At 41.2% G+C, this 26,387-nt stretch overlaps 1 protein-coding gene across 2 annotated transcripts; it reads right to left on the bottom strand.

Annotated features, from left to right (window-relative positions):
• Window positions 1-78: 78 nt before the first annotated feature.
• Window positions 79-25,423, bottom strand: LOC110490413 (probable polypeptide N-acetylgalactosaminyltransferase 8). Of its 2 annotated transcripts, none has more exons than XM_036944784.1 (11): window positions 25,001-25,423; window positions 15,550-15,796; window positions 15,136-15,302; window positions 14,820-15,003; window positions 12,923-13,120; window positions 12,605-12,719; window positions 12,239-12,424; window positions 11,833-11,970; window positions 849-944; window positions 553-717; window positions 79-437 (listed from the first exon to the last, which is right to left on the bottom strand). In XM_036944784.1, exons 1-11 carry the CDS (start codon window positions 25,191-25,193, stop codon window positions 327-329), a joined length of 1,800 nt encoding a protein of 599 aa, XP_036800679.1. In that variant the 5' UTR covers window positions 25,194-25,423; the 3' UTR covers window positions 79-326. The 2 variants fall into 2 exon arrangements, with proteins under 2 accessions (XP_036800679.1, XP_036800678.1); XM_036944783.1 differs by lacking the exons at window positions 79-437; window positions 553-717; window positions 849-944 and adding exons at window positions 10,360-11,135; window positions 11,251-11,415; window positions 11,570-11,665 and having other exon boundaries at window positions 25,001-25,420.
• Between the last annotated feature and the right edge of the window lie 964 nt (window positions 25,424-26,387).

The raw sequence follows: 26,387 nt of genomic DNA, 5'->3' as shown, positions 1-26,387 counted from the left end.
CTCAGCTCTATATGATGTAAATGCAGACACATATTCTATGACCCTATTTGGTGAAAATCTACAGAGAATCAGTAACAAACCACAAATGAGTGTAAATACAGGAATCATATTTATTCTTTCTTTGCTCAATAGCATTTCACATTCTGTGAAGGATGTAAATCTGTCCCCATGAAGCTATGTACAACCAACAGCTCACTAAGATCACACAGTCATCTCACTGCTGACTACCGATTGGCTTTTCAAAGCATGATGATAACTCCTATAGTCCTGCTGTATTGTCTATGGTACAGTAGGCCTAGACATCTCAGTGTATCAGAAGTCTTCTATCACATTCCGTATTTTCCAGTGCTGCCCACTGCACTCCTGAATGATGAGCTGGTAGTCAGTGTCCTCCCCTGGGGCAATCTCTTTGTCTGTCTGTTCTGGATGGCTTTTCCCTGTAAAACACAGCAAACATTCTACTGTACAATATCACACTAAAGTCAAAGACATCTCCCATGTTTCCAACAGTTTATAAGCATCAATTTCCCTATTTCATGTTGGAGTGCTTACCTGTTGAAATTCCCAGAGCATGTGGAATCCCTTCTGCTTGGCCTCCTTGCACTCATACAGTCCTGGGGTTTGAGTGCCAATGTCCATCAGACAGCGATTACTGTTGTACTTGTGAGACTTGATGCCTCCAATGTAGATCTCCCCGCTGGCTCGATAATAACAGTTCTGGACAGAGAGGATAGATATTTTGACAGTACTTTGCAATGTGGTATGGGTTGAATCCCGGCTCTGCTATGGGATGGACCATATTATACAACTAGTTAAATTCTAAAATACTAAGCAATGATTCTACAAACCTGTGGAGTAAAATAATTGCATCCATGTAAAATAGGTGTGTTCCCCGGAACTGGGCCTTGATCTATACAGAGATCCGTCTTCAGGTCATTGACCAGCTGTTGATTTTATGGATACAGATTAAACAATTATGAAAGTGCAAATTCCTATCCTGATAATGAGTTGGAATTATGACCCTGCATCCAATTGAAGAAGTAATTATATGCACCAAACACAGTTGGTGAGGAAATATACAGTGGGGCAAAAAAGTATTTAGTCAGCCACCAATTGTGCAAGTTCTCCCACTTAAACAGATGAGAGAGGCCTGTAATTTTCATCATAGGTACACTTCAACTATGACAGACAAAATGAGAACAACACATCTGAAAATCACATTGTAGGATTTTTTATGAATTTATTTGCAAATTATGGTGGAAAATAAGTATTTGGTTAATAACAAAAGTTTATCTCAATACTTTGTTATATACCCTTTTTTGGCAATGACAGAGGTCAAACATTTTCTTTAAGTCTTCACGAGGTTTTCACACACTGTTGCTGTTATTTTGGCCCATTCCTCCATGCAGATCTCCTCTAGAGCAGTGATGTTTTGGGGCTGTTGCTGGGCAACACAGACTTTCAACTCCCTCCAAAGATTTTCTATGGGGTTGAGATCTGGAGACTGGCTAGGCCACACCAGGACCTTGAAATGCTTCTTATGAAGCCACTCCTTCATTGCCCGGGCGGTGTGATTGGGATCATTGTCATGCTGAAAGACCCAGCAACGTTTCATCTTCTTCTTCTTTGGATGCAACTCAGCATTCTTTGTCCTCCAAACACGACGAGTTCAGTTTTTAACCACAAGTTCTATTTTGGTTTCATCTGACCATATGACATTCTCCCAATCTTCTTCTGGATCATCCAAATGCTCTCTAGCAAACTTCAGACGGGCCTGGACATGTACTGGCTTAAGCAGGGGGACATGTCTGGCACTGCAGGATTTGAGTCCCTGGCGGCGTAGTGTGTTACTGATGGTAGGCTTTGTTACTTTGGTCCCAGCTCTCTGCAGGTCATTCACTAGGTCCCCCCGTGTGGTTCTGGGATTTTTGCTCACCGTTCTTGTGATCATTTTGACCCCACGGGGTGAGATCTTGCGTGGAGCCCCAGATCGAGGGAGATTATCAGTGGTCTTGTATGTCTTCCATTTCCTAATAATTGCTCCCACAGTTCATTTCTTCAAACCAAGCTTACCTATTGCAGATTCAGTCTTCCCAGCCTGGTGCAGGTCTACAATTTTGTTTCTGGTGTCCTTTGACAGATCTTTGGTCTTGACCATAGTGGAGTTTGGAGTGTGACTGTTTGAGGTTGTGGACAGGTGTCTTTTATACTGATAACAAGTTCAAACAGGTGCCATTAATACAGGTAACAAGTGGAGGACAGAGGAGCCACTTAAAGAAGAAGTTACAGGTCTGTGAGAGCCAGAAATCTTGCTTGTTTGTAGGTGACCAAATACTTATTTTCCACCATAATTTGCAAATAAATTCATAAAAAATCCTACAATGTGATTATCAGGATTTTTTCCCCTAATTTTGTCTGTCATAGTTGAAGTGTACCTATGATGAAAATTACAGGCCTCTCTCATCTTTTTAAGTGGGAGAACTTGCACAACTGGTGGCTGACTAAATACTTTTTTGCCCCACTGTATCCAGAACAACAGTAACATTTTAGTATCACTCACAGCTCCATAACCAAGCAAGTCACCCAGGGGGTCTAACATTGGATACACATTGTCCAGATACCACTGGAAGGGTTTGCAGTTCAGACCCTCTCAACTTCTTCCTCTCTGAAACATCCCCAATGTCTATGTCATGATCCTGTGGTGAGAAAGAGGAAGATTTGTAAATCAGAAACACAGGCTGTGTGAGCAATCTACCTATTATCCACTTGATGATGGCTTACCGCCATCATTTTACAAAGATCTTATGATCTTTATTATGGCATTGAGTAATATAATATTTTTATAATATTGACTGTCTAGTCTACTTATTTTCAAACACAAAGCATGCATAACAGCGATGATTATTATTCCATAGGAGCAGCTGAAAAAACCCTATTTTTTGAATGGTTTGTTGTGTACAGTACCTTCAGTGGGAGGTTCCAGGCGATGTTGACATTATGTTTGTGTTCATCCATCCAGACCTCAGCCACTCTCAGAGCATTCCTCTTCATTGTAATGCTCGGGTCTGGGAGATCAGGTTTATGGGCCCTCCCTATGTGGGCTATTTTAGAACAAGGTATGACCTCGACACTTCCACCACACAGCCAAACCTAGACACACCAAACACCAAGAGACAAGAACGAGTTTATAGATATGGACTGAAGTGTCTGGATGTTGGACGTAGATTGGGTTGTTCAAACTAAACGACTCAAGAACAGAAAGCAAATCTGCAGACACACGTCTGCTTTGATTTCCAACATTCATTCATAAACTGTAGCAGAGGGGCTTACCCGGATGCCCAGTTCAACATTTTCACCTCCATAGATCTTCATACCACCATCCAGAGCACCAATTTCCCCAAAGAACAGGCGATCAACCACTAGTATGCCCATAATGGAGGGGCTCCTGACAAACATACACAACACATAATAGTAATTTCTAAAATGGGAGATGTGACATTCATTTTAATGAATAGATAACGCAAAATAACAATACAGGTGTAAATATTAGGTAAGATTTTCCTCCCAAAGCTGTTTTCCTTTTCCCCTTTTCAAACAGACTTGTGAAACAGCACTATCATCTGATGATGAAATCACAACCAACTCACTTTCCTGGCTGTGACTCATCTTTTAGGGCATAACACTCAGGTCTGAAGGACTCGTACATACACCACAGGGCCCAGTCAAAGGCGTTTGCACTCGGCCAATAACGTGTGACTGTCAAGTCATCGAAATGGACTTTGTCAAACACCGGCGTCAACACCAAAGAGGAGGCTCCGCCCTGTTCACAGAAACACAGAGTGAACACAGAGTGAAAACATTGTGTTAAAGGAGACTCAAAAAAATATCACTGAGTGTCTTTATAATACGTATATGGCACATGGAAACCAAATGAGGGTGGTCAATGGTGATAAGTGGGATGGGCTGAGAGTGGCTGAGGGGTGGGATTAAAGAGTTTACGTTTGATAATATATTATTGTTATGTGACTGCTTTATATAAAAGTACCATGTATGTAAAATGTATATGTAAAATGTATGTATATGTAGCAAAGTAGCTGTAAAAAAACTAAGACATTTGTCCTCTGAAGAGGGGGTTGGTGGAGGTGTTAAAAAAAGGACACTTGTAGTATAACTCCATGGCAGGAACCAAAGGCCTAAAATTTGGGATGTCTACTCTTACTAAGGACTTAAAATTGGCGATGATGTAGTGTCCCCCATGAGTGACAGAACACTAAGCCAATCACATCGCAATGTTGGCCTATATTCCATGAGACTTTTGGGGGAAAAAACATGCAGGGCTTGACATTAACCTGTTTATCCACTTGTCCGTCAGAAAGGGAGGTGACTGAAAATATTGTTATATTGTTTGATGTAAGAAACCACTTTCCAAATTAAATGTATTATTATTTCCATACCATTATTACAGAGAATAAGACAAATTATTCTACGCTCTGCTTATTGTCTACTTAGCTTTTTCAAGCCTGTCTCAAAATACAACACTGCCCCTTTAAGAAACGAACAAAGATCTTTACCTGACCTTCTATTCAAATATGTCTAGAAATGTATATGTTTTGTGCTCTTGTAGGAAGCAATCCCTCCCCTATTGTTCACAACAAATTATCTATAACAGGGCTAATAACTCACTAACTAGCTCCGATGTGTTCTGCCGACAACAATCTCTTGCATAGGTAATTTTGTTTCGGTATGTTGCACTGAAAGTGTCTAAAATTGCTTTGACTTGATCACAGTTGCCACATTAAAGGGAAATGTTGATAGTGTTAACAAGGAGAACTACAACAGTGGTCACCAACGTTTTCTGAGTCAAGGTCAATTTGAATCAAAATGCAAGCCGAGATCTACCTCTCAGATTAGTTTTTACATAACTTAAAAAATGTAAGCCAGTAACCAATTAAAAACAGTACTGTAGCAATGAGGTTTATGCAGTAAGCTATAGGCCCAATACATTATCACCGCATATTGGCTTTGCTGCCAATGCATTGTTGTTCAAGACATTTTTTAAAATTACATTTCAAAATTTGAGGTAGGCTATATGATCACAGAGGTAATAGATCTGTTGTAATATTACTTGTGAAGCACAGCTGAGTGGGCATACATTTAAATCATTTGTTTTTTATTTGTATTTTACTTGGCTGATGGTGCCTTCATTTGATGGTCAGTCTCAGCAGAGGGGAGAGCAGCAGACTGAGGGTCAGCCTCTCAACATCCCTCCGCTCTCTCTTTCCTCCACTGACACTGACCAAAAAGGGACACCGTCTTCCAGCTGATGGCGAAACTCAAGTCGCACCACATTATTTCTGCCTCATGCACAAATTCATGTTGTTACTCCTATGAACAGAGAAAGTGTAATATTCCTGGATATTAAAAAAAGACCCAAGCCGCTAATAATAACAACGCAAGCCTATAGGTTTCACTTTCCTACTCATTCATTACTGCTGCAGTGCTTGTTGTTTGCTGTATTCGTTGACAGTCTCTCTGCAGTCATAGTTTTAGACATTTTGAAATCTCTCTTGCTACTGCGTGCATGGGCACTCACACAGTTTAGAGGGAAGATTGCACTTAACACTAGTTGCTCCTGTATGTCACTCCGGATAGAAGCGTCTGTTAAATTACTCAAATGTAAAATACTTTTAACTTCTTATAGCTTGGGGGCAGTTTTTCAACGTCTGGATGAGAAGCGTGCCCAAAGTAAACTGCCTGTTACTCAGGCCCAGATGCTAGGATATGCATATTAATAATAATAATAATAATAATAATAATAATAATAATAATAATAATAATAACAATAGGTAGATTTGGATAGAAAACACTAAAGTTTGCAAAACTGTTAAAATAATGTCTATGAGTATAACAGAACTGATATGGCAGCCGAAAACCTGAGGAAAATCCATCCATGAAGTGGGATTTTTTTAAATTTTCAATTGAATGCCTATACAGTATCTAATGGGTTAGGACCCAGATTGCAGTTCTTATGGCTTCCACTAGATGTCAACAGTCTTTAGACATTGTTTCAGGCTTGTTTTCTGAAAAATGAAGAAGAATGAGACCTTTTGTCACTGGACTGAGGAAGAATGCAGAGCTGGTTTGCGCTCGTGACCGATTGCGCGCCCTTCTTTGTTTTTCCTTTCTATTGAATACGCTATTGTCCGGTTGAAATATTATCGATTATTTAGACAATTGATAACCTGAGGATTAATTATTAACATCGTTTGACATGTTTCGACGAACTTTACCGGTACTATTAGGATGTATTTGTGATAAGGTGCTTCTCGGTGAGAGGTGTAGGAGTCAGGCGCAGGAGAGCAGGGATTTTTGAGAAGCGTGCTTAATAAATATATATATAGATATATATCTATAGATATATATCTATATATCTATATCTATATCTATATCTATATCTATATATATATATCTATATCTATATATATATATATATATATATCTATATCTATATATATATATATATAGTCCACCAATACAAAAATGGCACAGACGAAAATCCAAAACTACGCTCTCGAAGAATCAGAAACTCGTGTCAACACACGGAGGAACAACCACAGTTCCGACACTTACATACATGTGCCTAAATAGTGAAAACAATACAGAAACTCATGCAAAACGCAAGGAGGAACAAACTCAGTTCCGAGACTTATATACACGTGCGTAATAGTGAAAACAATACAGAAACTCATGCAAAACGCAAGGAGGAACAAACTCAGTTCCGAAACTTACATACACGTGCGTAATAGTGAAAACAATAAACATCAAAGATAATCGAGCGCAAATACACACAAGCTTAATCCCGCACAAACTAAGGCAGGCAACAGGTGCCATATAAACACACAGAAATAAACGCAAATGAAACCAGGTGTGAAAAGGAACACAGACAAAACAACCAGAAAAGGAAAAAGGGATCGGTGGCGGCTAGTAAACCGGCGATGCCGAGCGCCGCCCGAACAGGGAGAGGAGTTACCTTCGGTTGAAGTCGTGACAGTATTCATCTGCATGTTTTGACCTCCTTTGAGCTAGTGGATTACTGAACAAAACGTGCCAACAAAACAGAGTTTTTGGGATATAAAGAGGGAATTTAACGAACAAAACAAACATTTTTGTGTAGCTGGGACTCTTGTGACTGCAACCATATGAAGATCTTCAAAGGTAAGTGATTAATTTTATCGCTATTTCTGACTTTTGTAATTCCTTTACTTGGTTGTAAAATGTTTGTATGCTTTTGTAAGAGGGGCGCTGTCCTCAGATAATCGCATGGTATGCTTTCGGATTAAAGCCTTTGCGAAATCTGACAAAGCGGCTGGATTAACAAGAAGTTTATCATTAAGCCGATGTATAACACTTGAATTTTTTATGAATGCTTATTATGGGTTAATCATCTCGAAGAGTAAGGCTTACATGTTCGTAAAAAGAGAAGTGCAACTTTTTCATGCATGCAGTGCATTGCCTTAGGCCATGTGATTGATGCTGACATTCTCCACACAGCCCCATCGAAAGTGACAGTCATTGCAGAGGGGACCTGCTCCCGAGAATGTAAGCCATCTGAAGTTATTCCTGGGCCTCCTGAACTACTACGGAAGTTAATCAAAAAGCTGGCATGAGTTAATGAGAGAGAACAAACTCTGGTCGTGGACAAAGGATTGTGACGCTACTTTCAAGAAGGAAAAGGCAGTGTTGATTGATAAGGTGTTGATTCACTTCAATTCATCCTTGCCAATTCAACTGGCTTGTGACACTTCCCCATATGAAGTTGCAGGAGAAGATAAGCCCATTGCCTTCATGTCAAGGACTGAAATACCCGCAGATTGAGAAAGAAGCGTTGGGTATTATCTTCAGGATCAAAAAGTTCCACACCTACCTGTTCGGATGGAGGTTCACCTTGCTGACAGAACATCATCCCCTGACCTCTATTTTCCTTCCCCACTCTGGCATAACTCTTCTGGCAGCAAGCAGAATGCAGCTTTGAGCACTAATCCTGAGTGCTCACAGCGATGACATCAAGTAATGGAAGGGCTGAAGCTCACGCCAGTGCTGTCAGCTTGTCATGGCTTCCCCGACGGGACAAGACTCTGAATGTCTTTGAGTGGCCCAGCCAGATTCCGGACTTGAACCCGATCGAACATCTCTGAAGAGACCTGAAAAGAGCTGTGCAGCGACCAACCTGACAGTGCTTGAGGGAATCTGCAGAGAAGAATGGGAGAAAGTCCCCAAATACAGGTGTGCCAAGCTTGTAGCATGATACCCAAGAAGACTATAGGCTGTATCGTTGCCAAAAGTTCTTCAACAAAGTACTGAGAAAAGGGTCAGAATAATTATGTATTTTTCCTTTGTCATTATGAGTTATTGTGTGAAGATTGATGAGGGAAAAAAAGAATTTAATCATTTTTAGAATAAGGCTGTAATTTAAGAATGTGGTAAAAGTAAAGGGGTCTGAATACTTTCCAAATGCACTGTATACCTCCATGCCACCAGAACTGTACGAGAGAGGGCCGGCCATCCATGGAATAAGTTTGTCTCGGAGAGCTCATAGAGCAGTCGAGGATGGGTCTTCTTCAAAACTACACTGATGTCAACTCAGCTCTATACCATGTCAATGCAGACACATTTTCTATAACCCTATTTGGTGAAAATCTACAGTGAATCAATAACAAATCACAAATGAGCGTAAATAAAGGAATCATATTTATTATTTCTCTGCATTTACAATCAGGACCAAGGAGAACACAGCTCAATAGCATTCCACATTCTGTGAAGAAACTGTGTATACAGTGCCTTGCGAAAGTATTCGGCCCCCTTGAACTTTGCGACCTTTTGCCACATTTCAGGCTTCAAACATAAAGATATAAAACTGTATTTTTTTGTGAAGAATCAACAACAAGTGGGACACAATCATGAAGTGGAACGACATTTATTGGATATTTCAAACTTTTTTAACAAATCAAAAACTGAAAAATTGGGCGTGCAAAATTATTCAGCCCCTTTACTTTCAGTGCAGCAAACTCTCTCCAGAAGTTCAGTGAGGATCTCTGAATGATCCAATGTTGACCTAAATGACTAATGATGATAAATACAATCCACCTGTGTGTAATTAAGTCTCCGTATAAATGCACCTGCACTGTGATAGTCTCAGAGGTCCGTTAAAAGCGCAGAGAGCATCATGAAGAACAAGGAACACACCAGGCAGGTCCGAGATACTGTTGTGAAGAAGTTTAAAGCCGGATTTGGATACAAAAAGATTTCCCAAGCTTTAAACATCCCAAGGAGCACTGTGCAAGCGATAATATTGAAATGGAAGGAGTATCAGACCACTGCAAATCTACCAAGACCTGGCCGTCCCTCTAAACTTTCAGCTCATACAAGGAGAAGACTGATCAGAGATGCAGCCAAGAGGCCCATGATCACTCTGGATGAACTGCAGAGATCTACAGCTGAGGTGGGAGACTCTGTCCATAGGACAACAATCAGTCGTATGTTGCACAAATCTGGCCTTTATGGAAGAGTGGCAAGAAGAAAGCCATTTCTTAAAGATATCCATAAAAAGTGTCGTTTAAAGTTTGCCACAAGCCTCCTGGGAGACACACCAAACATGTGGAAGAAGGTGCTCTGGTCAGATGAAACCAAAATTGAACTTTTTGGCAACAATACAAAACGTTACGTTTGGCGTAAAAGCAACACAGCTGAACACACCATCCCCACTGTCAAACATGGTGGTGGCAGCATCATGGTTTGGGCCTGCTTTTCTTCAGCAGGGACAGGGAAGATGGTTAAAATTGATGGGAAGATGGATGAAGCCAAATACAGGACCATTCTGGAAGAAAACCTGATGGAGTCTGCAAAAGACCTGAGACTGGGACGGAGATTTGTCTTCCAACAAGACAATGATCCAAAACATAAAGCAAAATCTACAATGGAATGGTTCAAAAATAAACATATCCAGGTGTTAGAATGGCCAAGTCAAAGTCCAGACCTGAATCCAATCGAGAATCTGTGGAAAGAACTGAAAACTGCTGTTCACAAATGCTCTCCATCCAACCTCACTGAGCTCGAGCTGTTTTGCAAGTAGGAATGGGAAAAAATGTCAGTCTCTCGATGTGCAAAACTGATAGAGACATACCCCAAGCGACTTACAGCTGTAATCGCAGCAAAATGTGGCGCTACAAAGTATTAACTTAAGGGGGCTGAATAATTTTGCACGCCCAATTTTTCAGTTTTTGATTTGTTAAAAAAGTTTGAAATATCCAATAAATGTCGTTCCACTTCATGATTGTGTCCCACTTGTTGATTCTTCACAAAAAAATACAGTTTTATATCTTTATGTTTGAAGCCTGAAATGTGGCAAAAGGTCGCAAAGTTCAAGGGGGCCGAATACTTTCGCAAGGCACTGTATGTCCCCATGAAGCTATGTCCAACCAGCAGTTCACTAAGATCATGCAGTCATCTCACTGCTGACCACTGATTGGCTTTTCAAAGTGTAATGATAATGCGGTGTTCATAAAGAAGTGGGAAGGTGGTAATTACCAGTTGTGAAGTCGTAAATATCAGTTGGATGTATTCACGTGCTTTGAACTCGTTGAGAACTCGTTGAGAAACTCAACGGCCAACAAGCTGTGTCAACCATAAACTATAAGTACAGCTATCGTGTTTGTACAAAAATTAGTGTTCAAAAACTTTGTGTAAATAATGTTTTGTTGTTGCATTTAACTACTGACAATGCTGTTTAAAAGGTCATTTCCTTAGTAGGTGACGTCAGAGGTTTCCCACTGGTAATCTCCCAGAATTTCCCACTGTTAATTACCAGTTGGAGGCGTGTTCAAGTGGATTTTTACCAATCGTTTGTGGTAAATACCAACTTCCCACTTGCTTATAATCGCAGGATAACTCCTACAGCCCCGCTGCATTGTCTCTGGTACAGTCGGCCTAACTATCTCAGTGTATCAGAACTCTTTTATCACATTCCGTATTAACCAGTGCTGCCCACTGCACTCCTGAATGATGAGCTGGTAGAAAGTGTCCTCCCCTGGGGCAATCTCCAGACATCTCTTTGTCTGTCTGTTCTGGATGGCTTTTCCCTGTAAAACACAGCAAACATTACACTGTACAACATCACACTAAAGTCAAAGACATCTCCCATGTTTCCAACAGTTAATAGGCATCAATTTCCCTATTTCATGTTGGAGTGCTTACCTGTTGAAATTCCCAGAGCATGTGGAATCCCTTCTGCTTGGCCTCCTTGCACTCATACAGTCCTGGGGTTTGAGTGCCAATGTCCATCAGACAGCGATTACTGTTGTACTTGTGAGACTTGATGCCTCCAATGTAGATCTCCCCGCTGGCTCGATAATAACAGTTCTGGACAGAGAGGATAGATATTTAGGCTTTTCTGTGTCTGTGGTATTGACAGTACTTTGCATTGTGGTATGGGTTGAATCCCGGTTCTGCTATGGGATGGACCATATTATACCGCTAGTTAAATTCTAAAATACTAAGCAATGATTATACAAACCTGTGGAGTAAAATAATGGCATCCATGTAAAATAGGTGTGTTCCCTGGAACTGGGCCTTGATCTATACAGAGATCCATATTCAGGTCATTGACCAGCTGTTGATTTAATGGACACAGATTAAACAATTATAAAAGTGCAAATTCCTATCCTGATAATGAGTTGGAATTATGACCCTGCATCCAATTGAAAAAAAGAATGACATGCACCAAACATATTTGATGAGGAAATTCCAGAACAACAGTAACATTTTAGCATCACTCACAGCTCCATAACCAAGCAAGTCACCCAGGGGGTCTAACATTGGATACACATTGTCCAGATACCACTGGAAGGGTTTGCAGTTCAGACTCTTTCTCAACTTCTTCCTCTCTGAAACATCCCCAATGTCTATGCCATGATCCTGTGGTGAGAAAGAGGAAGATTTGTAAATCAGAAACACAGGCTGTGAGCAATCTACCTATTATCCACTTGATGATGGCTTACCGCCATCATTTTACAAAGATCCTATGATCTTTATTATGGCATTGAGTAATAGACCATTCTTATAATATTTTGACTGTCTAGTCTACTTATTTTCAAGCACAAAGCATGCATAACAGCGATGATTGTTATTCCATAGGAGCAGCTGAACAAAACCTACTTTTTGAATGGTTTGTTGTGTACAGTACCTTCAGTGGGAGGTTCCAGGCAATGTTGACATTATGTTTGTATTCATCCATCCAGACCTCAGCCACTCTCAGAGCATTCCTCTTCATTGTAATGCTCAGGTCTGGGAGATAGGGTTTATGGGCCCTTTCGATGTGGGCTATTTTAGAACAAGGTATGACCTCGACACTTCCTCCACACAGCCACACCTAGACACACCAAACACCAAGAGACAAGTACGAGTTTATAGATATGGACTGAAGTGTCTGGATGTTGGACGTAGATTGGTTTGTTCAAACTGAACGACTCAAGAACAGAAAGCATTTCTGCAAACACAAGTCTGCTTTGATTTCCAACATTCATTCACAAACTGTAGCAGAGGGGCTTACCCGGATGCCCAGCTCAACATTTTCACCTCCATAGATCTTCATACCACCATCCAGAGCACCAATTTCCCCAAAGAACAGGCGATCAACCACTAGTATGCCCATAATGGAGGGGCTCCTGACAAACATACACAACACATAATGGTCATTTCTAAAAATGGGAGATGTGACATTCATTTTAATGAATAGATAACGCAAAATAACAATACAGGTGTAAATATTAGGTAAGATTTTCCTTCCAAAGCTGTTTTCCTTTTCCCCTTTTCAAACAGACTTGTGAAACAGGACATTCCTTCGTTGATGAAATCACAAACAACTCACTTTCCTGGCTGTGTCTCGTCTTTTAAGGCATACCACTCAGGTCTGAAGGACTCGTACATACACCACAGGGCCCAGTCAAAGGCGTTTGCATTCGGCCAATAACGTGTGACTGTCAAGTCATCGAAATGGACTTTGTCAAACACCGGTGTCAACACCAACGTGCGGTCCTCCTTTATCCGCGCTAACAGAGGCTCCGCCCTGTTCACAGAAACACAGAGTGAAAACATTGTGTTAAAGGAGACTCAAAAAATATCACTGAGTGTCTTTATAATACAGTGCATTGCGAAAGTATTCGGCCCCCTTGAACTTTGCGACCTTTTGCCACATTTCAGGCTTCAAACATAAAGATATAAAACTGTATTTTTTTGTGAAGAATCAACAACAAGTGGGACACAATCATGAAGTGGAACGACATTTATTGGATATTTCAAACTTTTTTAACAAATCAAAAACTGAAAAATTGGGCGTGCAAAATTATTCAGCCCCCTTAAGTTAATACTTTGTAGCACCACCTTTTGCTGCGATTACAGCTGTAAGTCGCTTGGGGTATGTCTCTATCAGTTTTGCACATGATTCCTCCTTGCAAAACAGCTCAAGCTCAGTGAGGTTGGATGGAGAGCATTTGTGAACAGCAGTTTTCAGTTCTTTCCACAGATTCTCGATTGGATTCAGGTCTGGACTTTGACTTGGCCATTCTAACACCTGGATATGTTTATTTTTGAACCATTCCATTGTAGATTTTGCTTTATGTTTTGGATCATTGTCTTGTTGGAAGACAAATCGCCGTCCCAGTCTCAGGTCTTTTGCAGACTCCATCAGGTTTTCTTCCAGAATGGTCCTGTATTTGGCTCCATCCATCTTCCCATCAATTTTAACCATCTTCCCTGTCCCTGCTGAAGAAAAGCAGGCCCAAACCATGATGCTGCCACCACCATGTTTGACAGTGGGGATGGTGTGTTCAGGGTGATGAGCTGTGTTGCTTTTACGCCAAACATAACGTTTTGCATTGTTGCCAAAAAGTTCAATTTTGGTTTCATCTGACCAGAGCACCTTCTTCCACATGTTTGGTGTGTCTCCCAGGTGGCTTGTGGCAAACTTTAAACAACACTTTTTATGGATATCTTTAAGAAATGGCTTTCTTGCCACTCTTCCATAAAGGCCAGATTTGTGCAATATACAACTGATTGTTGTCCTATGGACAGAGTCTCCCACCTCAGCTGTAGATCTCTGCAGTTCATCCAGAGTGATCATGGGCCTCTTGGCTGCATCTCTGATCAGTCTTCTCCTTGTATGAGCTGAAAGTTTAGAGGGACGGCCAGGTCTTGGTAGATTTGCAGTGGTCTGATACTCCTTCCATTTCAATATTATCGCTTGCACAGTGCTCCTTGGATGTTTAAAGCTTGGGAAATCTTTTTGTATCCAAATCCGGCTTTAAACTTCTTCACAACAGTATCTCGGACCTGCCTGGTGTGTTCCTTGTTCTTCATGATGCTCTCTGCGCTTTTAACGGACCTCTGAGACTATCACAGTGCAGGTGCATTTATACGGAGACTTGATTACACACAGGTGGATTGTATTTATCATCATGAGTCATTTAGGTCAACATTGGATCATTCAGAGTTCCTCACTGAACTTCTGGAGAGAGTTTGCTGCACTGAAAGTAAAGGGGCTGAATAATTTTGCACGTCCAATATTTCAGTTTTTGATTTGTTAAAAAAGTTTGAAATATCCAATAAATGTCGTTCCACTTCATGATTGTGTCCCACTTGTTGTTGATTCTTCCTAAAAAAATAAAGTTTTATATCTTTATGTTTGAAGCCTGAAATGTGGCAAAAGGTCGCAAAGTTCAAGGGGGCCGAATACTTTCGCAATGCACTGTATAAACCATTCAGACTACCATTCCACGTGAACTTCTATGTGGGCATCCAAGATGGCTACCACGTCTCCTTCAGCTTCCCTCCACCCTGAGAGGCGGGCCTGTGTGAGACCGAGCTGCTCCAGGTGTCTCACTCTCTTCAACAGGCCCGGACGCTCTTCATCGATGAAGCTGATGTAGGCATCCAACTTCTCCTTTAGGTCCTCTGCGAAAGCACACACTTGCAAATCATTGGGACACAACAAAAGTTGAAAGCCACACTTGAGTTCAAATATACTTTCAAATGTTTCTAGAGAGCATAGACAAAGAGCAGAGAGCTTAGACAAATTAGGCGAACCATTGGAGCTGTGGTCATCCACCAGTATGATGTTTTTGAGCAGGTGTTGGGGGGTCTTGTCTATGATGCTGCGGACAGCTCTCTTGATGATTGACAGGGCCTCGTCCAAGTAGATCAACACCACGCTGATGGTGGGCAGGTCATGGGGGTACTGGTGATTAGCACACCTGACACAACAAAACACAACAAAAACATTTGGTCTACCTCATATCATTCAGTCACTTCACCAAAGCTGCTGTTTCACTCTTAAAGTTAGTACATTTCAATGTCATTTGTCAAATTGCATTAAAAGTGCTGGAGATGGAATTGACCTCGGATGAGCGCTATGGAACAGACTGGTTAGAATTCAGAAGTCTTGAGTTATCCATAATTTTTTTGTGCAGAGGTGGCAGAGAGATGAGGAAAATAATTTACTTAGGATCGCGAGTATCAGGGATTTCCCTGTTCAGGGGTAGTCTGTCACTCAGGAAGGCGTTGTATCCATACATCTGAAACAACCCTTCTGCCTCTTTCTGCTCCTCCTCTGAGAGCTCATCACCCCAGGTTGTAAACAGAGCTGAGTTGGGGTACAACTTCTTCACCACCTTCCTCTCCTTCTTGACCTCGGTAGCCTTCACAGCCTGCCCCTCTTTCAGACTGATCCCGTTGTTGACTGACTTCACTGTGGACACATGACAGCTGCTCATCAAACTGACATTAATTGGTTGTTGCTGTGTATTTCAGATTGTTTAAGGCTGCCAGAATCAATTAAAGTCACTCCTTTTGATACACACAGATTATGACCTCATTTACATAACTACTGTTTTCATTTGATTTTTAAAAAGTTGATTAATAAGGTTTGTTCTGCCTTGGAGGATTACCTTGAAGTAGCTGTTTGGCACACATAAGTTGTTAGATCTAAATGTAACACATTTTGTACATCAAACAACAGTATGCAGGATTAAAGAACATTCTAAAAATTATTATTGGCCATATATCATAGATTTGATCTAATCCTTTATTTGTTTATTTAATTGGGAACAAATGTGACTGACAACCTCAATTCAGTTTTATGTTGTAAAAAATGTTAGTGTGTTTTTTACATGAGATAATAGTAGAGACTCAGAGCTAGAAAATGGTATTTCATACACTGCAGTTTAGGATCAATGCGACATTAATTCTGCATTGAAAGTTGATCAACTTGGTAGAAAATGGCCCTTGTACATCTACTAGACAACCCTTCTTTGCCTACACCTCTTCAGGAATGTTCACACCCTCTTAAGCCTTAGCCTCACCCGTCTCTTTAAGGATTCTAATGTGAAGACATGCTAAACGGAGTAAGTAGTTTAGTAAACAACCAAAGATTTCAATACTAAAAGTAGTAGCCTACAATAGTGAAAAACACTTCTTCTATTCCGTGGCCTATACCTTAATCTAACTTTGGTGCAGGTCATGTTGTTCTTTACATTACCATTGTCACGTCCTGACCTTAGTTCCTTGTTTATGTCTCAGGGCGTGAGTTGGGGTGGGCATTCTATGTTTTGTGTTCTATGTTTTCTATTTCTATGTGTTTGGCCTGGTATGGTTCCCAATCAGAGGCAGCTGGCTATCGTTTTCTCTGATTGAGAACCATAATTAGGCAGCCTGTTCCCCCACTATGGGTTGTGGGTAGTTGTTTCCTGTCTCTGCACCAGACAGAACTGTTCAGTTTTCGTTCGTTCGCTTGTCATTTTGTGTTCAGTTTAAATAAATATTAACATGGACACGTACCACGCTTCATATTGGTCCGGTCCTTAATACTCCTCCTCAGAAGAGGAGGTCAATCGTTACAACTGTCTCTGGTAAACACAAAACAAAGTGTCCAGATAAAAATATGTTATACATTTTGGTAATTTTTAGATTACTCTTACACACTAAATGGATGGGTCATGTGAAGGAAATGCTATAGCCACCCACAGTAACATCTCACTATTGTCTAGACATGTACAGTACACATGTTCATGAAATACAATAGATGGCCGTAATCGCCTGGATATCTTGATGGGTCATGCAATCATATGGCGAAGTGGAGTCTTTTGTTTAGACATGTAAAAATGTTTAGACATCTTGTTAAATCCTAGATGGCGTAGCAGTCGAACGTGTGTTTGTCTTGTCCCATGTATAAAGTCTTTCTAGTTTTTTTTTCTCGTATATATTTTAATCTCACATTCCATCTAAGAACTAAATATACTTTCCTGCAACCCGCCTCCCCCAATGTGGTACTGATCTGCTATTTTTATACTTTTTAACTGGAACCTCCATCAGCAGCTAGCCACCTGACTAGCCACGAGCTAGTAGTCATTGTTAGCCATTGGTAGCGGTCTTCACCTTTAGCTCGGACACCAGCCAGCTTTAGCTCGGTCAATACCTGCCAGTCTGCACAGCGCAAAATCAACCCAGAGCATATCGAAGCATATCAGACTGCTTTTCTCTACCACGTCACTGGATTCCTGCCGCAAGTTCTGGATCATTACACTGGACCATCGCAGCTGCAACCGAGTGGCTATTGCTGGCTAACGCTTCTGTCCTGAAGCAAAAACCAGATAGGCCTATCTCCCGGCTAGCCGACGAATGTATAGCAGCTAACTCTTGGGCTACAATACCTCTCATGCTAATTGGCCTGGACCCTTTATTGTCGACACGAGCCCTGCCGATCCATCACAACTGGTCTGCCGACGTAATCGTCCGATGTGGCTTCAACAGGATTTTCCGTTGCGATGTTGCCGAAGACCCACCTGCTAGCCCTGGCCCTCTAGCTTTCTGAACGCTGTGTCTCCCTCTCGTCTAGCGTAGTAGCGACTACCGAACGGCTCCCTGACATTCCTATTGCTGCTCATTGGACCCTATGATCACATGCAGAGACCTCACCGGGCTTAACTGGTACCTCCAGAGATGCAACCTCTCTCATTGTCACTCAATGCCTAGGTTTCCTTCACTGTTCTCACACCTTGTCTGTACATTATGCCCTGAATCTATTCTACCACGCTCAGAAATCTGCTCCTTTTATTCTCTGTTCCCAACACACTAGATGACCAGTTCTTATAGCATTTAGACGTACCCTTATCCTACTCCTCCTCTGTTCCTCTGGTGATGTAGAGCTTAACCCAAGCTCTGTAGCCCCCAATACTAGACCTATTTCCCAAGCGCTCTCATTTGTTGACTTCTGTAACCATAAAAGCCTTGGTTTAACATCAGAAGCCTCCTCCCTAAGTTTGTTTTATTCATTGCTTTAGCACACTCAGCCAAACCTGATGTCCTAGCCATGTCTGAATCCTGGCTTAGGAAGGCCACCAAAAACTCCACCTTTGCAGAAATAAGTGTCTCACTGTTGCCACTTGTTATAGACCCTCCTCAGCCCCCAGCTGTGCCCTGGACACCATATGTGAATTGAATGCCCCCCCATCTATCTTCAGAGTTCGTACTGTTAGGTGACCTAAACTGGGATATGCTTAACACTCCGGCCATTCTACAATCTAAGCTAGGAACTAACTAGCTAAGCTAGGAACCTACAAGGTACAGCCCTAAATCCTTAAACATGGGCACCCTTATAGATATCATCCTGATCAACTTGCCCTCTAAATACACCTCTGCTGTCTTATTGCCTGCATCCGTTATGGACCACCCCTCATCACTGTCAAACGCTCCCTAAAACACTTCAGCTAGCAGCTAGCAGGCCATTCTTATCGACCTGGCCTGGGTATCTTGGAAGGATATTGACCTCATCCCGTCGAGGACGCCTGGTTGTTCTTTAAAAGTATTTTTCTTACCATCTGAAATAAGTATGCCCCATCCCCAAAAAATGTAGAAAAAGAGCAGACATAGACCTTGGTTCACTTTAGACTTTACTGCCCTTGACCAGCATAAACCCCAGCAATATGCAGCTTTTTAGGGAAGTCAGGATCCAATATACACAGTCAGTTAGGAAAGCAAAGGCTAGCTTTTTAAACAGAAATTTGCATCCTGTAGCACTAATTCCCAAAATGTTTGGGACACTGTAAAGTTCATGGAGAATAAGAGCACCTCCTCCCAGCTGCTCACTGCACTGAGGCTAGGAAACACTGTCACCAGTGATAAATCTACGATAATCGAGAATTTCATTAAGCATTTTTCTACGGCTGGCCATGCTTTCCACCTGGCTACCCCTACCCCAGCCAATAGCTCTGCATCCCCGGTAGGAACATGCCCAAGCCCACCCCTCTTCTCCTTCACCCAAATCCAGATAGCTGATGTTCTGAAAGAGCTGCAAAATCTGGATCCCTACATATCAGCTGAGGTTAGACAATCTGGGCCCTCTTTTTCAAAAATTATAAGCCGAAATTGTTGCAACCCCTAATACTAGCCTGTTCAACCTCTAGTTTGTATCGTCTGAGATCCCTAAAGATTGTAAAGCTGCCGCGGTCATCCCCCTCTTCAAAGGGGGAGACACTCTAGACCCAAACTGTTACACACCTATATCTATCCTCCCCTGCCATTCTAAAGTCTAAGAAAGCCAAGTTAACAAACAGATCACCAACCATTTCGATTCCAACCATACCTTCTCCACTATGCAATCTGGTTTCCGAGCTGGTCATGGGTGCACCTCAGCAATGCTCAAGGTCCTAAACGATATCATAACCACCATCGATAAAAGACAGTACTGTGCAGCCGTCTTCATCGACCTGGCAAAGGCTTTCGATTCTGTCCATCACCGCATTCTAATCGGCTGACTCAATAGCCTGGGTTTCTCAAGTGACTGCCTCGCCTGGTTCACCAACTACTTCTCAGATAGAGTTCTGTGTGTCAAATTGGAGAGACTGTAGTCTGTACCTTTGGCGGTCTCTATGGGGGTGCCACAGGGTTCAATTCTCGGGCAGAGTCTTTTCTCTGTATATATCAATGATGTCGCTCTTGCTGCTGGTGATTCTCTGATAAACCTCTACGCAGACGACACCATTCTGTATACAATTAAAGTCAGATGTTAACATACACCTTAGCCAAATACATTTAAACTCCGTTTTGCACAATTCCTGACATTTAATCCTAGTACAAATTCCATGTCTTACGTCATTTAGGATCACCACTTTATTTTAAGAATGTTGAATAATAGTAGAGAGAATGATTTTTTTCATCTTTTATTTCTTTCATCACATTCCCAGTGGGTCAGAAGTCAATTATTATTTGGTTGCATTGCCTTTAAATTGTTTAACTTGGGTCAAACGTTTCAGGTAGCCTTCTACAAGCTTCCCCCCAATAAGTTGGGTGCATTTTGGCCCATTCCTCCTGACAGAGCTGGTGTAACTGAGTAAGTTTTTTAGGCCTCCTTGCTCGCACATGTTTTTTCAGTTCTGCCCACAAATTCTCTATGGGATTGAGGTCAGGGCTTTGGAATGGCCACTCCAATACCTTGACTTTGTTGTCCGTAAGCCATTTTGCCACAACTTTGGAAGTATGCTTGGGGTCATTGTCCATTTGAAAGACCCATTTGCGACCATGCTTTAACTTCCTGACTGATGTCTTGAGTTGTTGCTTCATTACATCCACATAATTTTCCGTCCTCATGATGCCATCGATTTTGTGAAGTGCACCAGACCCTCCTGCAGCAAAGCACCCCCACAACATGATGCTGCCACCCCCACAACATGATGCTGCCACCCCCATGCTTCACGGTTGGGATGGTGTAATTCGGTTTGCAAGCCTCCCCCTTTTTCCTCCAAACATAACAATGGTCCTTATGGCCAAGCAGTTCTATTTTTGTTTCATCAGACCAGAGGTCATTTCTCCAAAAAGTACAAACTTTGTCCTCATGTGCAGTTGCAAACCGTAGTCTGGCTTTTTTTAATGGCAGTTTTGGAGCAGTGGCTTCTTCCTTGCTGAGCGGCCTTTGAGGTTATATCAATATTGGACTCATTTTACTGTGGATATAGATACTTTTGTACCTGTTTCCTCCAGCATCTTCACAAGGTCCTTTGCTGTTGTTCTGGGATTGATTTGGACTTTTCGCTCCAAAGTATCTCAAGTTCATCTGTAGGAGACAGTAAGTTCATCTGTAAGTTCATCTGTAGGAGACAGAACGCGTCTCCTTTCTGAGCGGTATTATGGCTGCATGGTCCCATGGTGTTTACACTTGTTCATCTCTACAAACAATAGTATACGTGGTACCTTCAGGCGTTTGGATATTGCTCCCAAGGATGAACCAGACTTGGAGGTCTACACATTTTTTTCTGAGGTCTTGGCTAATTTATTTTGATTTTCCCATGATGTCAAGCAAAGTTTGAAGGTAGGCCTTGAAATACATCCATAGGTACACCTCCAATTTACTTAAATTATGCCAATTAGCCTATCAGAAGCTTCCATAACATCATTTTCTGGAATTTTCCAAGCTGTTTAAAGGCAGTCAACTTACTGTATGTAAACTTCTGACCCACTGGAATTGTGATACACTGAATTATAAGTGAAATAATCTGTCTGTAAACAATTGTTGGAAAAATGACTTTTGTCATGCACAATGTAGATATCCTAACCCACTTGCCAAACTATAGTTTGTTAACAAGATATTAGTAGAGTGGTTGAAAAATAGTTTTAATGACTCCAACCTAAGTGTATGTAAACGTCCGACTTTAAACTAGTTTTTCAACCACTCCACAACATTCTTATTATGCATCAGCTGTCAGAGCAGCTTACCGATCACTGCACCTGTACCATCTGTAAATATTCCACCCAACTTCCTCATCCCCATATTGTTATTTATGTTTCTTGCTCTTTTGCACCCCAGTATCTCTACTTGCACATCATCATCTGCACATCTATCACTCCAGTGTTAATGCTAAATTGTAATTATTTCACCACTATGGCCTATTTATTGCCTTACCTCCCTAATCTTACTACATTTGCACACACTGTACATTGATTTTTCTATTGTTTAATTGACTGTACGTTTGTTTATCCCATGTGTTGTTGTTTTTTCGCACTGCTTTGCTTTATCTTGGCCAGGACGCAGTTGTAAATGAGATTTTGTTCTCAACTGGCCTACCTGGTTAAATAAAGCTGAAATATATATATTTTTTAAAGAAATGTAAAAAAACATTTAGCTAACTAGCTAAACATTGAACCGGGACCTTCCCAACTCATGTTACTACCAATACAAACATTGTCGTACCTGTAGTATGAACCTGCAGGTACCTAAATCTAACATCTAGGTTCATTGTTAGCTTGCTAACATTAGGCTATAACTAGCAGTGCAAATGGATTTCTGATTTTAGTAATATTTCAACACAGATCACACATGTAGCATTAGCTACTAAATATATTCATATGTCACCAAATAATTTATTAAAATACACTGTTTTGCAATGAAGGTCTAAAGTAACTTCAAAAGCACTTTCTGAGGTCACACCATGGTGTAGCCAGAGGGCAGCTAGCTTCAGTCCTCATCTGGCTACATTGACTTCAATACAAAACCTAGGAGGCTCGTAGGCCTCACCCCCTTCCATAGACATACATGGTAATTGTGACCACTTCCGGAGGACTTCCTCCAACCAATCAAATCTTTGGCAATATGAACTGACATGTTGTCCATCCAATCATAGAATTGGGATCAGAGAATGAACATATGTGTGTTGAGAAGCTTGGTGTCATTGTTGGATAGAGACTAAGAGTGAAGAGTAATAGTTGAGCATTTTATTTATATTATTCAATTCAAATTCGTTTTTTCAAATTACAGTTGACGGAAGAGGTATATTATCAAAACAATTATTGGTTTTAGAACTTTGTGTCCAGTTATTGCAATTTATTTAACATTTTTAAAAGTTAGCCTTGTCATCTCCAGTAGCTAGTTAGCTACCAGTGCGAGTGTGCAATTTTCTGCATCAGAATGGTAGAATGTCCAACGCTGCCGAAAAGGTTGTGGACTTTTTGCGGAAAAAACTCTTTCATTCTCTGGGGTACATGGAAAAGGTGCAAATTAAAATCCAGGGTCAACCTCTACCTGAGATCAGTTTCATGAAGAAGGATGAACATGTGAGGGCGTTCAATATCAACAGGTATCAAAAGTATAGCTGCTTAACAGTGAGACTTTCATCAAGCTGCCTGTATTGCTGGCCTTGCCTGCTTTTTGGAAAGTCTGAGCCTTGGTCGAAAGGTGGGTACAGTGACCCGAAGAACATCAATCGTTCTGCTGAATGGCAAAACAAAAGCATGAGCATATAAATGCCCACATCAGATTCAAGTTTCTGGGAATAAACTGCATCGATAGAAGACACGGCGAGAGGGAAAGTTCCGCCTACAAGGGCAACTACAGTGAGCTTGCAGAGGTAATTGCGCATTACAACGCTTTACTTGCTGAACATATTGAACTTTCGACTGTCTTTTCTAGGATGTCGTAAACAATTCCGAATGATTTGATAGCTTCCATCGCATCATCCATTCAATTGTAGATAAAAGAGAGCGGTTGACGCAACACATTTTCTCGTTCGCTCCATTAGGCGTACCACTATACTCCGGTATTTATTTAGCAAAGATGATAACACATAATCACTCCGCACAGACACAAGCAAAAGCTCATTACATAAACGTTGCACCCAAACATTAGAAATCTGACATGCTGTATGGGATGAAAATGAGAGTATTTTTCAGTCTGATCAACTGTAGGCTACTAATAAGAGCAGCTGAATAACTTTACATCCTATGCGCCCTGTCTGTAAACTAATTGATAACGTTATGTATTTATCGTCCATTTGTGTGTCTGGAGAAAATGTAGTTTACATTCAAAATTGGGATGGCTAAGGCATACAGTTGCATTGGCCTGCATGATGCAAACATGCATAAAGCAAGCTCGGCTATGTGAGTTCTGTTGTCTATCAGTTGTTGTCTATGGGTAGAGTAAATCCCCCTCCTAATCCAGTCTAAATATAATTGATGAACAAATATAAAATAGCTGCAATTTGACAGAGTTAAAAAAAAAAAAACATGTGACCTGATTAGGAAAAACTGGTCCCATCATAGCCCATATAAAACGTTTTTACAACTGATTAATCACTGTCATACTTTATAGGGTCCAGAGTTTTCCTAGTTAGGTTAGCATATAAGGAAAAACTCCAGGCCCCAGAAGATAAAAATTAGCCCACCGCTCTGGGACCTATGGTGCCACCAGTCTGCATGCAGTTGTTAGTTATCAGGTATGTGAATGATCAGTGCTTCATTCCAGAATGTTTCTTGAGCTACATTGATGTGTCAAGTGGGTGAAATGCGCAGTCTGTGTTTGACTTTATGAATTTTGAGATTAAACTTAATAGAGATTCATTGTCCAAACCTACGATGGCACAGCTGTAATGGAATGTATCTGCTATTTATATTTACAGCTAAGTCCCCTCCTGTTCCCTGATTAAGAGGTGATGACCACGCTACTCCACGACCATTGTTAACTCTCATTACATGAACTGAAGTCACTTCTCTCATTTATTTTATTTAACCTTTATTTAACTAGGCAAGTCTGTTAAGAACAAATTCTTATTTACAATGACGGCCAAACTCGGACAGCGCTGGGCCGGATGTGATACAGCTTGTATTCAAACCAGGGACTCCTCTTGCACTGAGATGCAGTGCCTGAGACTGCTGTGCCACTCAGGAGCCCAGTTATTGTGTGTAAGGGTGCAATTACTTTTTCACACTGAGGAATTTGGTGTTGCATAACTTAATTGAGTAAATAAAACAAGTGTCCATTTTTTGTATTATTTGTAAACTCAGGTTTCCTTTATCTAATATTAGGTTTTGGTTGAAAATCTGATAACACCCAGGATCAAAAATAGTGAAAATCTGAAAGGGGGCCAATACTTTTTAACAGCACTTTTAGATGAAGGAAATTGATACCCACCCAGCTTCTCGATGTGAGCCTCCATCTTCTCCAGCCTCTTGAGCATGTCCTGACCCCTGACCGAGTCATCCTGATGGGCCCTCTGCAGTCTTTCCCCATGAGAATGAACCTCCCGCTTAATGGATGTGATGTAGAGTATTCCAGCGCCCATGGCCAGCAAAGAAGCCAGCCCTCGAACCCAGCTTAGCCTCATCGTCCCTCTGCGTGTGAGCGCTCAGCCTGGGGATGCAGACAGGATTTCCTTTCTCTCTCACTGAGGTCCAGGCTCGCCTGAAAGGAGGGAGGGGTGATGTAATAGAAAGTTCCAAGTAAAGAGAAGAGAAGTCACAGATAGTCAATCAAAAATCTATTTGTTTTACTAAACAGAGAGAGACCTCCAGCACAGAAGCAGAGAACATGTCTAACTGGCCTGCTCTGGACACACCCTTGTATCAGGATGAGGCTTGTAGGAAGTCAAAGGGCAGTGACTTTGTCAGCTGCTACAGAATCACAGTGTTTCACACAATACAATAATAATCAGTGTATCTTCTGTCTTTGTACCTTCAGTCTGCCGTCAACCATATCAGCAGAAATGAGTTTAATCCATAACATACAGCCTCTAGTCTAGTGACCACCAACCCAAGTGTTACAAACAGAACACTGGAAATCACGTGTATTACAAACTCTAAATTAAATATGTGACCGACCGGCTCGATTCGGTCTTATGTAGCAAAATTTGAAACTGTGTTTTTTACATTGGATAAAAGTAGACTTGAAAATGGTATATCATACACACAAGTTGAGAAACAATGGAAAAGTAATTCTGCTTTGAAAGTTGATAAACTTGTAACCCCCGTTTTGAGAAAATGGTCGTGGAATGTTTTGTTACACCTACTGGAGAGCTCTTGTCTGCACCCATTCAACGTCTTTCACACCCTCTTAAGCATCAGCCCCACCCATCTCTTTAAGGAGTCACATGTGAGGCCAAGAGCTAAACAGTGAATACAGTCGTGTACTCAACCAGAGATTTCAAGACTAAAGGCTGGTTCATACTACGTCTATCAACATGTCTGTATACAGTTGTCATTCATTATTACAGGAAACTCACAAGATCATTCTTTAAGTTATTTAAGCTAATTACAGAAAATAGCTTATGGTTGTGAGTGTGACAAAGCAAAAGCCGGGCATTCTACTAGAGCAGTGGTTCCCAAACTTTATAGTTCCGTACCCCTTCAAACATTCAACCTCCAGCTGCGTACTGCCTCTGGCCCCAGGGTCAGCGCACTTTAAAATTGAGTTTTTTGGCATCATTGTAAGACTGCCATACACACACACACACACTACACAATACATTTATTTAACATAAGAAAAAGTGTGATTTTGTCACAACCCTGTGCGTGGGAAGTGA

This window comes from Oncorhynchus mykiss, chromosome 15 (genome assembly GCF_013265735.2).
Source record: "Oncorhynchus mykiss isolate Arlee chromosome 15, USDA_OmykA_1.1, whole genome shotgun sequence".
Classification (NCBI taxonomy): domain Eukaryota; kingdom Metazoa; phylum Chordata; class Actinopteri; order Salmoniformes; family Salmonidae; genus Oncorhynchus; species Oncorhynchus mykiss.
This window is presented reverse-complemented; position numbering and strand designations above follow the sequence as displayed.

Bases quoted from the DNA above. Each gene is read 5' to 3' on its own strand.
- LOC110490413 (XM_036944783.1), bottom strand. From the start codon at position 25,193: ATGAGGCTAAGCTGGGTTCGAGGGCTGGCTTCTTTGCTGGCCATGGGC. The intron at 13,121-14,819 runs GTAGTCTGAATG...TTCTGTGAACAG, and splicing joins ATAGAAGTTCACGTGGAATG to GGCGGAGCCTCTGTTAGCGC. The intron at 11,666-11,832 runs GTGAGTGATGCT...TTAAATCAACAG, and splicing joins ACTTGCTTGGTTATGGAGCT to CTGGTCAATGACCTGAATAT.